General features: G+C 57.2%; 1 protein-coding gene and 1 long non-coding RNA gene across 6 annotated transcripts in view; one reads left to right on the forward strand and one right to left on the reverse strand.

Annotated features, from left to right (window-relative positions):
• Positions 1 to 2,511: 2,511 nt before the first annotated feature.
• Positions 2,512 to 14,952, reverse strand: part of HOXB3 (homeobox B3) — a gene marked incomplete at its 3' end in the record, with an annotated part of 54,882 nt that continues 42,441 nt past the window's right edge. For 4 of the 5 annotated variants that reach the window (XM_084863554.1, XM_084863552.1, XM_084863556.1 and 1 more), the window contains 3 exons: positions 7,756 to 7,843; positions 4,271 to 4,868; positions 2,512 to 3,398 (listed from right to left, as the gene is read on the reverse strand). In XM_084863554.1, coding sequence (XP_084719680.1) covers positions 2,512 to 3,398; positions 4,271 to 4,709 — 1,326 coding nt within the window. In that variant the 5' untranslated portion in view covers positions 4,710 to 4,868; positions 7,756 to 7,843. Of the gene's footprint in view, positions 3,399 to 4,270; positions 4,869 to 7,755; positions 11,093 to 14,952 lie in introns of those variants that run through there. The other variant, XM_084863555.1, reaches the window with a different exon arrangement.
• On the forward strand, positions 4,586 to 5,995 carry LOC311611442. Its single transcript, XR_014793108.1, has 3 exons — positions 4,586 to 4,691; positions 5,344 to 5,551; positions 5,746 to 5,995. It is a non-coding gene; the product is annotated as an uncharacterized lncRNA (long non-coding RNA).

The raw sequence follows: 14,952 nt of genomic DNA on the forward strand, positions 1-14,952 counted from the left end.
CCAAATATATGCTCCTAATTAAGCAATGCCTGCGCATCGCTTACAATTAGAATTATGCAACTCTTCAGCGAGCAGCCACCGCTTCCCTTTCAGCGAATTAGCTCCATATTTCAGCCGCCCTGTCTCCCTCGCTCTTATCGACTCCAGCGACGCAGTGGTGACATTTCATCTTTGACAGAGCCTCTCTAGCCTCGCTCCAAACGTGATAAAACTTTTATGGAACCACGACTAAGAAATGACGTTTTCCCGAGGATCGTGGCAACAGCCGCCCAGTAGCCCGGGGACTATTTTATTGACGCCGAGATCCAGCAGCGTCTCCCGCCCTCCTCCTCTCCTGCCTGGCTGGGGAAATCAAGGCGCCTCCTACCCCCTCCACCCCCCGTTTTTATTTAGTAATTTAATTTCACTTTAGTTTTAAGATTTGACCTTAGAAGTCCAGGCCTCAGATTTTTTTTTTTTTTTAGATTAATCATTTTCCTTTGTTTTCATTTTAGACCCAATGGTGGTTGGGCTGAGGGTCACGTGACGGCTTCTTTGTCGCTCCGGAAGAGGACTGTGAGGTTTAGGTGGCTGGGAAGGAGCAATCTGCGGGGGGTGTTGTTGTTGTTGTTGTTGTTGTTGTTGTTGTTGTGGGGGTGTGGGAGTTGGGTAAGGAAGTTGTAGCCAAAGGATCAAAAAGACAAAAAATGGTCAATGAGGGAGAAAAATGGAGAGGCAAAGAAGCCAAACAGAAAGACCTAGAGAGAGCACCCAAGAGTCCTCCTTCCTCCCACCTTGTTTCTTCAGTCTTAGCTCCAGGAGTTGGCAGGATGGCCCAGGCCCCTCTGAGAAAAGCTACATAAACATGAGACACAGCCAGGGGAGGCAGGCGCCTGAGCAGGGGACAAAAGGGCCAGGAGAGGGTCTCCGGTGTCCCCATCCCCTTGGGGGAAATTTGGCAGTCAGCGGCCTCCCTCGGCTATCTAAATTGGACCACCAGGACAAGATAAAATTGATAACAGAAAGTTTATTCAAGAATTGTTTGACAGACAACCCTTTTAAGTAAGGAAAAAAAGTAACTACGGAAGAACAAAGAAAGTTCCAAGAGGGAATTAACTCTAATTCTACAAATTCAGGACTATACAGTGACAATTAGGAGCTGAGTTCATGCCTTTTAGAACTAATTACAATTGCTCATAAGTACGAGTTTAACATAAATCTACAGCTCTTTCCTAGAGTACAATCATAACTAAAATAGCTGGTTTTACATGACAGGAAACACGTCCTTTATAACAAGTAATACTAAAAAAAAAAAAAAAAAAAAAAAAGTACAGTTTTTTTTTTCCTTTTTCCCTCATATAAATACATAATGTAAGGGGATAAATAATACAAAAAAAAGAAAATATTTTAACAGGCTATGACCAATAAATATATATGAAAATGTTCACTAGAACACACACTTTTTGAGCGACGCTGGACTCCTGCAGGCCCAGGCACCTCTCACAGTTGTTTTTATATCCATTAAAATGTAAACTCTAAGTGCAACGAAAGTGTCCTGTCAGGGGGTTGAGCAAGGCACACGGGCCCAGCTGCAGCCCCTGCCTGGGACAGACAGTTTGTTAAAATATACCCTGTTTTCACGTTAAGTCAAGAGAGCAACAGAAGAAAAAGTGTAGAAGAACCTCGTGTCTCCGATTGCTTTCTGTGGGAGGAGGGGGATGGACCTGGAGCTGAGACGGGCGGGCGGGAGGCAGTAGAATGGGCAAACCCTCTGTCCTGACAATTTGCCTGCCCTCAACCTCCCAGCTTTTCCATAAAAGAAAAAAATATAGATATTTATAATATAGACAGCTTTGACTTTCAAGATCTCTCGCCATCCCTGAGCCCTCTGGAAACTGTAATTGATGGGATCGGGGTAGAGATATTAATGTCCTGGAGCAGAAAAATATGGTGCTACAAGGGAGTGCCCAATTAACCCAGAGAGATGGGAGGACAATGGAGACTTCGGGGAGGTGGGAGGGGGTGGTGCTTGGTGCCCCTGGTTTTGAAACGTTTCCTAATTCTTTTTAAAGGAGAACTGCAAGGTGGGAAAACAATCAAGATTTGGGGGAAGTACCCACAGAGACTGAAGGTAAGTTGGTTGGTTGGTTGGCGATGGCCTAGCCACCTTGTCTGTGTTTTTAAAATGTGCTTCTCTACCTTGTTGCCCTGTCTCCTCCCTCTAGCCCACTCCCAAGCCTGGAATGCCAACTGCATATTGCCAGAGGCCTAGGGTTGATTGCGGGGTGGGGGGTGGGGGGGGTAGGCTGCCATCTCCAACCTGCTGTGGGCCCCTTTTCGGCGGGCAGGCAGGCAGATGGCACAAGGGCTGGAGGATCTTTGAAAAGCAACCTCCCAGGCCAGGAAGGGAAGGGACTCCAGGCCCATCCTTCCCAGGAAGCCTGGTGGCCAAGTCCCTGCCTCTTCCTTCAGACCTCCAGGCTCTCCCCCGCCCCCACCCCTTGACCTCATCCCTCCGCCCTCCCTCTCCCATCACAGGTGCGTTAACTTGGGCGCTTCTTGGATTCTACCCTGAGGAGGAGGAGGAGGCGGAGGCGCATGGTGAGAGGAGAGGTCTGTGTAGGTGGGGTGGGGGTCGCAGGGTCCGTGGTGCTGGCTGGGGGCCATCGGGGGCGCCCCGTTGTAGTCCAGGCTCCCCGAGGGGTGGTGGGAGAGGTGGTTGAGGCCGTAGAGGGAGGGGCCGGCAGGGGGCGGCAGCGGATCCACGTAGCCGCCCCCGCCCACGTAGCCCGGGCTGCCCTGCATGGCGGGCGTCCCGTAGGCCGCCCCGTTGGCCGGGAGGACGTGGGGCTCGTACTCGGGCGCCGGCGTCGGGGGGTATTTCTGCGGGGGGGCGACGCCGCAGCCTTTGAGGGGCGGCTGGTAGCTGGGGGGCAGCGCGTAGGCGTTCGGGTGGGCCTTGCCGAAGGCGGGCGGGGACGGGCTCTCGTAGCTGGGCGTCATGGCGTGTAAGGCGTTCAGGAAGCCGGCGGTGGACTGCATGGGCTGCGGGGGGCTGCCGGCGGGGGACGGGCCCCCCGAGGACGAGGCCAGGCCCTTGGCCTTCTGGTCCTTCTTGTACTTCATGCGCCGGTTCTGGAACCAGATCTTGATCTGGCGCTCGCTGAGGTTCAGCAGGTTGGCCATCTCCACGCGGCGCGGCCGGCACAGGTAGCGGTTGAAGTGGAACTCCTTCTCCAGCTCCACCAGCTGCGCGCTCGTGTAGGCCGTGCGGGCCCGCTTGGACGCCGCCGAGCCCGGGGGGCTCCGGTCCCCTCCCCCGCCGCCGCCGCCGCCGCCGCCGCCTCCTCCACCGCTTCCTCCTCCTCCACCGCCGCCTCCGCCTCCGCCTCCTCCGCCGCCGCCGCCGCAGCCCTCCGCTGGATCCGAGGGGGAGGGGCGGGAAGGGGAGAAAATGAAATAAAGGATAATTACTGAACACGCCGAAATTGAATGCATCGTTTCTTAATAAATCCAGGCCTGGACTCGGGTCCCCCGCCGCCTCCCCTCCCCGTCCCCGCCTCCTCCTCCTCCTCGCTCCCATCCCTCTCCCCTCGCCCCCCCCCCCCACGCCCGTCGCATTAGCGGACACTCTATAATAGTGGCATTTATTAAGAGACCTGTTCTCCTCTCGCTGCCCCAGCTTATGAAAATTTGATCATGTCACGCAGACCGAGAGCCACATGGCCGTTTATGTAGGGCTGGATTTTTTTCTCTCTCTCACTCGTTCCTTCTCCCCCATCCTTAATTCCAGGTCTGGGGAGACCCCCCCCCCCCCATTTCCTGCCCCTGCCTGTGACCAGGATGGGTGGCCCAGGAGGACCCTGGAGGAGTCAGGACATCCGTGGGCAGGACACGGGAGTGTGCGGCGCGAAGAGGCGGCCGTAGCCCACAGGCCGGGACCCCGGGGCCGCCCCAGAGCGTGTGATTAATACCCGCAGTGATCATACTTAATAATAATCAATCGTGGGCGGCCCTGCGTCTGCCAGCAGCAGCGTCTCCAGGCCCGGTGGCCTGGGGAGGGCCGAGGCCCAGCGCCCGGCCTTTCTGGAGCTCTCAGAGCTCGGGTGGAGGGTGGAGGGTGGCCGGGGGAGAGGGTGTCGGTGGGGTCAGGGGTCACCAGGCGGTGGGAGGTCAGGGAGCCGCACCTCCACCTGATATTGTTCGGGGGCCGCCGCCGGGGCGCCGCGGGGCTGGCGCTAGAATAACAGGGACATTCCTGGCCCCGGACAAAAGCGCAGAGAGCCGGTACCTGTGCCGGGGGAGCTGCTTTTCAGCTTGGACGTTTGCCTCGACTCTTTCATCCAGGGGAATATCTGTTTGGTGAGGGTGGCGCTGGCGCCGGGGCCGCCTTTGGGGGGGCCGCCCTTGCCGCCGCCGCCGCTGGAGGTGCTGGTGGGGGCGGCGCTGGGCGGGGGCGAGCCGGGCGGGGCGGGCAGCGGCTCCGGGGCCAGGCCGGGCCTCATGCAGCTGCCGCCGTTGAGCTCCTTGGCCTTGGCGTGCGGGCCGGCGCCGCCCAGGGCCTGCAGCGAGCACGCCGCGCGCTGGTAGTCGCCCTCCAGGTGCGCGGCGGCCGGGAACGGGGCCTGGGGGGCGCCCTCGTAGCCGAAGCCATTGCTGCCGGGGTACGAGGAGTAGCCTCCGAAGAGGGCGGCCGAGGCGCTGCTGTCGTAGTAGGTGGCTTTCTGCATCGCTGGGCGGGACCCGGGCAGCGGGGGGCGACTTGCGAGGGCCTGGGACCCTCACGACCGGACATTGGCACCCCCGGGGGTCACGTGGGGCGCCGGACCCCCCCTCCCCTGTCCGCCCCCCTCCTCCCGGGGTCTGTTCGGAGGGAGCCGCTGGCTGACCTGCGGGGGGAGAGAAGAGACACAAGGGGGAGAAGAGGACTGGGGCTCGAATCCATCTTAGGGACTGAAAAGGGAGCTGACATCAATAGGGATTTTTTTTTTTCTTCTCCCCCAACCCCGACACCTTCACAGCAGATGCTGAGGCAATGGATTTTTCTGATTTCAACGCTTTAATTTTAAAGTAAAAGCCCGCCGGTTCTCATTGCCAAGTAAAGATAAGGACTGCACACACCGTTGGGGTCTGGCTAGGAATAGAATTGTATGACATACTGCAAAAGTCCCTGCTTTCTCTCCTGCCAGCACACTAGCCTCTCACCTCTCCTCCTCCCTCCCCCTAGCTCCTCCACCCCAACTCTGGAGAGGGGGGCTCCAGGGGGGTTGGGGGGGGGAGACTGGGAGACTCTAAAAGCATCAGCAATACCCTGAGCTCAGGCCTCCTGCCTCTGTCTCCCTCCCTCCCTCCGTGTCCATCCAGGTCTCTCTCACCCACGCACAGGCTCAGCGGAAGGAAAAACGGCTCCGAGAGAGCCAGGAGGGAGCAGCACGGTGAGCAGAGAGCCTTCTTGGGGAAGGGATCCTCTCGGCTCACCAAGACAATAACAATGGCCTGACCTAGAAACTTCCTGGAGACTTTTCACCTCCGGAACCAGAGAAACCGGGCCTTTCCCTCGTCCCTGCTCCAGGTACCACCTCCTCCAGCCTGAGTCCTGGCCCAGCCAGGTCCGGACGGGGCCAGCCGCCCCCAGGGGACCCCAAATGGAGCGGGATTGTGTCAATTCCAGGCCCGGCTGGTCGGTGCTGTGACCATTTGGCCCAGATCCCCTCCCTCCTTCATTTTTTTCACGGGACTTAATTTTCCCCACCCTTTTCTTGACAGTTTGTTCCCTTTGACTCATTCAAAAGAAGAGAAGAAGAAAGAAACTGGATAACTGCTAGACTTTCCTACCAAGAGATGGGAAAAGACTTTCTAAAAGAGAAAAAAAAAATTCCCTAGTTAAAAAAAAAAAAAAGTCAACAACAATATTATTAAAGTTCTCTGGGGCAAATTTTTAAAAAAATAAAATCACTTTTTTTCATGCAGCCTTTTAAAAGTGTGCGAGGAAAATAAAGGTTCAAGCTGTCATAGGATTGTTGTATATTTCTTCTGAAACTTCTGACTTCATCCCCCCCCCCTCCCCTGTCTTCCCCAATGCCTCCCCACCCCTTTTTTCATAAAACCTCCAGCCTGACCCTCTCTCCTGACATGTGAGTTTGGGATCCTTAAATCTCACTCAGCCCAGCTGGCAAACGCCAAAGAAAACTTTAAAAATAGGACAGGAAAAAAAGAAAAGAAAAGGAGTGTAGGTGAAGGAAGTCCCTCCCACACATAAATCCCCTTCTTCATCGCCCAGATTTATACTCAAAAGACAGCCAGCCGGGGTGGCCCTGAGTTCCGATTGGCTTCCGGGAAGAATTTGTTCCTGGAAAATACACACACCCGCCGGCCGAGCAGCAGGTCCTTTCAGGAAAACCGGAGTCCATGGACCAGGCTGACCCAGCCCCCGGATTATTATTATTATTACCACCATTCGTCTCCGATGATTCAACCAAAATTAGCTTCGGAGCTGCCGCCCTGGCTGAAGGGGGAATTAATTAGCAGGCATCCGTTGAGTTTGTGATTAATAGATAGGAGAATAAAATAAGATAAAAATAAAAACGTTGGAGGGGGCTGGCTGGCTGGGCCCGGGCTTTATTTAGTCTAAATGATGGTTACAGCAGTCATGAGGATGAGGAGGAGGAGGAGGATAATAAAGCAATAATTTGAGGCCCAAATTCCTGGCGCTCCCCCTGCAATAGACCCGCAGGGCCGAGGCCGGGGAGTGTGGGAAGCGGAGGAGCCGGGAGCACGGTCGGCGAGCATGGAGCCGCCGCCGCCGCCGCCGGCGAAGACCGGGGCCGGGAGGGAGCGAGGGCTGAGCCCCGGCCGCCGCCGCCGCCGCCGGGCTGTCCGGGCCGCCGCTGCCGGGAGACCCGCCGCCAGCCCCGCCGGCCGCGGAGGCGGGAGCCCGGGACACCGGCCCGGCTGGCGGCGGCGGGTTCCCAGCGCCCCGGGCGGAGCGCCGGGCCCCGCGGGCGGCGCGGCAAGTTCGGGCGCCGGAGGAACCGGACTAAGAGGCGCCGGCAACTCCGCTCCGGGCCGGGCCCGGCTGCGGGGCGCCCAGGCCGGGCGGGCCGGGCGGCGAGCAGAGGGGAAGGTGCCTGGGGCGGACCCGCGATCGGGGGATCCGGGAGAAGCGGGGGGCGGGGAGCAGCTCTACACCCGGCCAAACGTGTCTATCCCCCTCGCCTCCATGTTGGAAAAACCCAGGCTCCATCTGGCTTCTCGGGAGGGAGCCGGTGGCTCCGGGCTTCCCCCCAGGGTCTGGCTGGAGGGAGCCACCCCCAGCACCCCACCTGGCAGGGCACACCCCTGGGAGAGCCTGGGGAGTCACCACGGGGGGGGGGGGAGCCCGCGGGGGGTGGATAGGCCACCTTCCAGGACTTAAAAAATAATAATAATAAATGAATGGGAGAAAAATAAAAACAGGGAAGGGAGAGAAAAAGGTTAGGCTCTTCTGATCACCGGGAGGAAAAAAATCTGCCCAGGACCTGGCTGCTAAAAGAAAAAGGAGAGAAAAGGAGAGAAGCAGGAAGAGAGAGGGAGAGAGGGAGGGAGAGAAGGAGAGAGAGAGAGAGGGAGGGAGGAAGGGAGGGAGGGAGAGAGAGAGAGAGAGTCAGCCGCTGCGTGGAAGGAAGCTTAAAGCTTGTGAACTCTTCTTGAACCGAGATTGGAGTCATATGGGCCATAAATCATTGAGACATACTCTCCGCCATTCACAAACTGATAGCCTATTTTAGTCCAGCTTACCTTAGCCACCGACGAGGGGAGAACAGGCAGACATAATATATATTCACATCGAGCCCCAGCGCGAGCGGCAGGCGAGAAATCTCCCCTCCTTGAAGGCAAAGGGAGAAAAGACCCCTGTTTAAGGCGGCGGCGGCGCCCCTCCCCGCAGCCACCCCGGCTGGGGCGCCCGAGGGGCCGCCGGCCGGAGCCGCGGCGTCCGCTCCGATTCAGTCGGCGGGCGCGGGGCGGGGGCCGGGGCGCGGGGAGGCGCGGAGCGGACCGAGCGGTGCCGGGGCTGCGGGGCTCGCCGGGGATCCAGCTCCGGGCTCCGCCACGGCCAAGTCGCCACAGTGCGGTTGCCCTATAAGACTGGTACGCCCTACTCTCCGTAACAATGGCCTCTGCTTTTGCACAGGGAGGAAAAAAAACCACACAGACACATGCACACACACACACACACACACACTCACACACTCACACACTCAGCTCACACACACACACACACACACACACACACCACCTCTCCCCCTTGAGCGAGCTTAGATGCCTGATAAGGAGGGAAGGTGATGGTGGTACTGGGGGAAGAGGGGATGTTTACACCCACCCCCACCCCCATCCCCAAAAAAAGGGTAAGGAAAGAAGGTAGAGGTCTGGGATTTGTGTGTGTGTGTGTGTGTGTGTGTGTGTGTGTGTCTTTTCATTTTGTAAGAACAGGTACATTTTGAAATGGAGGTTTCGGCAGGCGAGGCAGGGGGAGCCAGGCAAGGCGCTGCTGCAGCCAGTTGGTGCGCCCGGCGCTCGCCACCCCAGGAGCAAACCATTATGCTAATGGAAGTAGCGGTGGGGAGGCCTCGTCAGAGGCCCCGGCCTCCCTGGGGGTGGGGTGCTGGGCGCCCCTCGGTATTCATCTGCCTGGAACACGAGGACTTTTTTTTTTTTTTTTTTTTAAGTAGTTTCACTCCTCTGGGACTGGTGGCTGGGTCTCCCGCCCTCCGGCTCCCGCTCCCTCCATCTGAGCCTCCCGGTCTGCTTCTCCTCTCCCCACACCCACTCCATTCTTCCTCTCTCCCCACAAGTTTCCAGACCCAGTTTCCAACTGGTGGGGGGCGGGGGAAAGGCCAGATTTTTTTTTAAAAAACAGCCCCCTCCCCCCCCCTTTTTTTTGAGAACAGACAACAAGCGGTGAGTGATTATTTTAAAAACCCAGACCATCTTGCAGGGCGAGGTGGGGGGGTGGGCTGACGAGATGGTGACAAAAGGAGGACCCTGTGTTTAGCTTCAGCTCAGGGCGGGCTGGCCATGGTCTGTGAGAACTTCCCAGAGAAGTTTCTGTGCGGATTCTCACCTCTGGGCGGGCAGAGGGGGCTGAGAGGTGCTAAGGGGATTTGTACTTCTAAGAAGATGAGAAGAACTCGCAAAATGGCTCAAGGTGGAGGGACCTGGCGGGAGAGACAGCGGCTAGCTGTGGTGGCTGTGATCATGATTGTTCTTCAGAACAAACCTGCTCTCTTAGCTCTGCGAGAGGATGGCTCCTGGCAGAAGGAAGGAAGAGGGTGAAGGCTGAACTTTCCGCAGGGCGTGTGTGTGTGTGTGTGTGTGTGTGTGAGGGCGGAAGGCCTGTAGGAGGAAGACCGGGGCCAGGAATGTAGGTGTCTGCAGATTTGGCTCCGGGGTGGGGAAGAGAGAGCCACGTTGGTGGAGGGAAAAGACAAAAAGAGCACCCGGAGGGTTTGCAACTCGGCCTAACTGCTGACTCTGGGCTCAGGGGGTAAAGAGGAGGAAGCGGTCTCTCTCTTTTCCCTACAGAGGCAGCTGGGAAAACTTAAACCAGCCCCTGGCCCTGGGAGCTCCCGGTTAGGACACTGGGCTTTTGCCTTCTCCCATCTGGATGCACCAAGGAGAGATGGGCCTGGGAGAACAAAGGTGAGAGACCCTCTCCAGCTCTTCTATTGTCTTCCTTCCAGGAGAGGGTGGTTGTGTCTGGCAAAGCTCCCCTCGTATCCTAGGTCCCCCCTCCCAGGCTCTGCATTGGGCTGAGAAAGTATTCCATTCCCACAGGAAGTGGTTCCTGGGCTCCTCTGGCCCCCCACTTCTCCCAGCCCCCTAAGTCAGGCTTTCTGGGTGGGAGCAGTAGGGTTCCTGGGGCCCTGCTGAATGGAGGGATGGAGGACCCTGGGCCTCCCTACCCTCTGGCCACAGAACCGCATGCAGAGCTTCCACTGTGATATCCCCAAGGATCCTGCGGCCTCCCAGAGAGATGGTGGCTGAGGGAGAGGGCAGAGGAGGATGGAGGGTGGGAGCCATTTTTTCTGGGTTCATCAATGGTATCGAGAAAAGAAAATGTCCAAGCCAGACCCAATGTAGGGGATCCAGCCAGGACCCCCAAAGAGAGTGATGATGGCTGCATGAGTATGTGGCTGCAAGGAATGGGTCCTGAGCTCTCTAGTCCCTGGTTAGAGACCTGCCGAGTGGGACTCTGTAGCTTTGGGTCTGAGGGGTCAGGGACTCGGCCCAGGAAGGCTTCCAGAGGCTTAAGGGAACCAGCGCCTTTGGGTCTTTTCTCCCACTCCCCAAAGTTCAAAAGCCAAGAATGTATCTCAGACCCTCCCTCTCTCCAAGCTGTTGCTGGAGAAGATCATCATAAAAAGAGAAAAGAGAAAACCTGGTTGTTTGTGGCTCCCAAGCTTTGCATTAAGGAATAAAGGGAGAGCCTGGAGGGCCGCAGGCTGAGCGGGCCTGGGGCTGAGCTGGGGGTGCAGGCGCTCTCCAGAGGCAGCGGTGGGCTATTCCCCGCCTGGAGCCTCCACTCACTGTGCTGCCTCGAGCTACACAAAGAAATGGGGTGTCCTGGGGTGGGAGCAGAAAGAACTGGGGAGCAAGGAGAAAGTTCAGAAGACATGCACCCCCAAATGCGGTCGGAGATGACGCGAGACTTCTTAATTCTGGGAAGCAGAGCCCCTCTGAAATGTCTGGGAGGCAATTAGGTCCCATTTTGGTTTCTTTCTTGCCCTTTTGCCGGCTGCCCCAGATGGGGACTGGGCGGGTGGGGTGGGGGTGGGGGAGCACAGGCAGCCCTGAGGGCTCCATTTCGTTTGTTGGAGGCGTTGATGCAGGATTGGGACCTTTCAAACTTCAAGGGACAAAGGGCGGCCAGCAAGGAGTGTGGGCAGGGACCTTGGGGTGGGAGACTCCAGAGGGGTTTGAGGGGAGACTTTGGGGTCTGGAGAAGAGGAGGGAAGAGGGCCTCGGTGATGCCAAGAGAGTCCTAGACTACAGAGAGGAGAGGAAACCACCTTTTCCTGGACTCAAGGCAAGGAAACCTAACAACTTACTGTGTGTGTGTGTGTGTGTGTGTGTGTGTGTGAGAGAGAGAGAGAGAGAGAGAGAGAGAGAGAGAGAGATTGAAAAAAATGGAGAGAAAGATCAAGACACAGAGACTTTTAATCTAATAATTAAAGGCAAAACTTAACAATAAAGCTAAGAATTAGAGAAAATGTCCCCCTTCGTAGACATTCTTTTCTCTCTCCTTCAGTTTCCGAAAAGCTAGAGCGCTCACTCTGGCACTGGCACTCCCCTCCCCCACTCCTACCCTGCGCCCAGCACCAGGGGACACGGAGCACCTCAAACACCAGGGAGAATCCCTGGCGGCCCAGCCTTCCAGGCCTTTGGGGGATCCTAGCAGCTTCATTCCCCGCACCCCTCGCACGCACCCCGCACACACACACACAAATCAAAGAGCAAACGAAAATTCCCCTCTCAAAAAGCACAAATTGGCAGGCCCGGTTAAAATCGATTTCTGATTTCTGATTATCAGCCTTGGGGTGACCAAGGATGCCGCCCCCAGCTCAGCCTGCCCCAGACTCCAGGACCTGCGAGCCAAACGGAGCATCTGGGGATCTGTTCCTGTCTGTCCCCAGACCCACACCTTCCAGCTTCACTGCCCAACTTTGCTGCAGCGGCGGCGGAGTCTTGCAAAGTTCACGCACGCACCCCCATCTCCATCTAAATCCCCCTCACAGTTTTAAAGCTGGGGTTGTAAACTGGAAATTGCTCCTGAAGACCACTCCTGGCATCTGGATCCTCAAACCTGCCTTCCTCCCACCCCACCCACCCAAGATGCCGGGAGGGAGCCGGAGGGAACAAAGGGGCAGAGACCGGTGTAGACCGGGCATAGACCCGGCTCAGCAGAAACAGGGATCCAAAGAATAAAAAGGCCACTAGGGTGTGAGAAAACTCCAAGCTGTGCTCTCCCCCAACCCCAAGCGACAGGGTGAAGAGGGAAAAACTCCTCTGTGTCCACGGGCCCGAAAGCGCTGGGGAGCAGCGAGCGGATGGGCTGCCTCGGGCCACGCTGGGAGTTCGCTGCCACAGGAGTCAATTCTGAATCGGGTCCCGCCTCATCTAGAAACTGGGTCCTGGCCTAGCTAACCCACACCCGCGGATGTGGAGACAAAGGTGGGCAAAGTGGCGAAGGCACCAGGGAGAGGGTCGAGTCTGGGACAGCGGGGCAGGGGGTGGGGTGCTGGGGGGGGGGAGACGCGGGCCAGGGGCCCAGCCGCTGGGAGTGACTGCTGGGTCTCCCCTGACAGATTGGATGTCTCTCTCCCAGTGACCTCTGTTTAACAGACAATAACTCACCGGATTAATGACCAATCAGCTGAAGGCCTTCCGAATTGCCTCCAAATATAAAACTCCAAAGTCGAATGGGATAGGGCCAGAGTCTGGACCTGCCAGCTCTCCTCTCTCTCTCTCTCTCTCTCTCTCTCTCTCTCTCTCTCTCTATTCTGATTTCCAGAACTAAGATGAGGTTGTTTCCCATCTCTCCCCACTTCCTCCAGCACAACTCATATCCCTGATCACACTTCCCAAGGCAGTCTGGGGAGCCCCCCCCCCCCCAGTCTGTCTGGCCTCCTCCTATCTCTGCTCCTACAAGAAATCTCTCTTCTCATAACCATTAAACTTCTGAGGAACTCCCACCCCTCTTGAATTTTATTTTCTCCCAGTTTGGGGAAAGAGATGGAAAATGAGAGCAAGAATTGGTGGGGGGTGGGGGTCACCCACCTTGCAGACCTATCCCGGATGCCCTGGCCGATCTGGCAGAGTGCTATGGCACCACGTTTGCCCTCTCCTAGGAAGAGAGGGTCTGAAGACCCAGGGATCAGGGTGAAGCTGGGCGTGGGGTAGGCTGCCACCACAGAATCTAAAGTCTAAAACCACAATTCAGTCCCTGGCTGGGCAGAAGGGACTGTAAGAGCTGCATTCTGAACAACCCCAGCCTCCGGGGGCACCTGGGGAGGAGTGCCTTACTCTGTGAGGTTGAGCCCTCCTCCCTGAGCGCCCCCTCCAAATGCCAATTCCAGCCCAATCCAGCCAGTGAGCCCCTCTCTACTGCCTTCTGCTCCCGCTGCTTCTCTAATCGCCTGAGCTTCTCTAATCGTCAGGAGGAGGAACGGTCTGGACTCCAGTGGGCTTCCTAGAACCAGTCTGAGTCCCCACCCCCTGCTCCGGATGGGCACGAACCCCTGTACATTGCAAATAAGCCTGTGGCAGCTTCTGTGTGCAGGGGAGATGTTCCCGAGCAGTAGAGAGCTACTCAAGGCCAGACCTGGGTCCACGCCTGTCATTGTTACAGACCCAGAAACTGAGACCAGGGAAGTGACTTGAGTGACAAGTCACCCTTGGGATAGGCATGGAAGTCAGGAGGCTTAGATTCCAGATTGGCTGTGTGAGGCCTCGGCATACCCTCTGTAAAGCCAGAGCCTGGTGTGGAGGGGAGGGGCGGGCCCCATGATCTTCTGAGGCCCTTTCTGGGCTGAGAGTTTGTGTTTCCCTCAAAAGTGAGCGCCAGCACTAAGCAGTGACAATAGGCTAAGTTCAGACAATAAGGCAGGGCATTTCCTTCGGGGATTTGAAGGCTTACACCTCTACTGCCCAACACCAACCCCGGCTCCGTCCTCCTGGCCCCACAGAGGCCCTGCACTGGTGCTTACTGCTCCCCGCTTGTGTGTGTGTGTGTGTGGGGGGGGGTTGTCCTCCACCTCCATCACCAGCTCAGAAGTGCTGATTTTGAACACAGGAACCTCAGCGGTAAATAATTAATTTGTATAATTGGAGGAGGAAGGCTTGGGCCTGGCAATTTTTAACCAGAACTCAATGCACCCATTGTACCAGCCTGGCCTTCTCACCCGACCCCCAACTCTGCCCACACACCTACCAGCCCAGCTTTCCAGCTGCCCCCCCCCCCCCTAATTGGGGACCAGCATTCCCAAGATGGCCAGCAGGATTCACCGAGTCAGACTCTGCTCCTTCCCCGCCAAGTTCTGTTCCCTACCTGCCCCCACCCCCTAGAAATCAGCCTGCCTGCAGCTGCCTCTGCGGCTCTTTCCCGACCCCCTGACGCTGTGCTGGGCTCCCGGTCCAGGCTCCCCGCTCCTGGGATCCGGCTCATCCACCTCCCCAGCTCAAGATGCCCCCAACAATCCGGCAATACAGCGAGTTTGCATTTCAAGAAACTCCCATTAATATCAATTTACTTCACTGAAACCTCGGGTTCTTCATCAAGTTGATGATTTATGATAAAATCAATTAAATTACGGCCACTTAGGGCCCAGCCGCTTCCTCTCAGATTTCATTGGTGCAGGACCCAAGTGTCTGGTGGAAAAATGCAAGTTTAGCTGGAGGCGAGGAAAGATAATTCTGCGGCTGAGAAAATTTAATGCAAAACAATTTCCAGGCAGAGCTGGGGCGTCTGGATAGAAATGCAAAGAGCCACCGGTTGGCCTGCGGAAACAACGATCCAGGGGTCAAAAATATATTTCTCCCCGCCCCCACCCTCCTGCTCTGTTCCCCTTTGTGCTCCTTGCCCGCCCCCCCCACCCCCCCCACCCCCCCCCTCAAGCAGCCACTTCAGGGGAATCTGAGCAGCAATGGCGGAACCCAAGCCTGCCAAGGCCCAGCTTCAAACCACTGACCTCCCTCCCCTGCTACCCCAGGCCTTTTCCTCCTCCCCCCCCCTCCTCACACAGCTCTGCTCACTGGTTCCTGGGTCTCCCACAGCAAAGCTAAAGGTTCAAAGTGACTATCAGGTGGCGTGTGGGCAGATGACACAGAGGGGCTGGGGGCCAGGCCAAGTGGACTGGGCTCATGTGGCCGTGAGGAGCCCCAGGCGGAACCGAACAGAGCCCCACGGCGAGGGAGCGGGCAGCCCGGTGTGGGCAG

This window comes from Pipistrellus hanaki (assembly GCF_964339955.1).
Source record: "Pipistrellus hanaki genome assembly, chromosome: 16".
Lineage (NCBI taxonomy): Eukaryota > Metazoa > Chordata > Mammalia > Chiroptera > Vespertilionidae > Pipistrellus > Pipistrellus hanaki.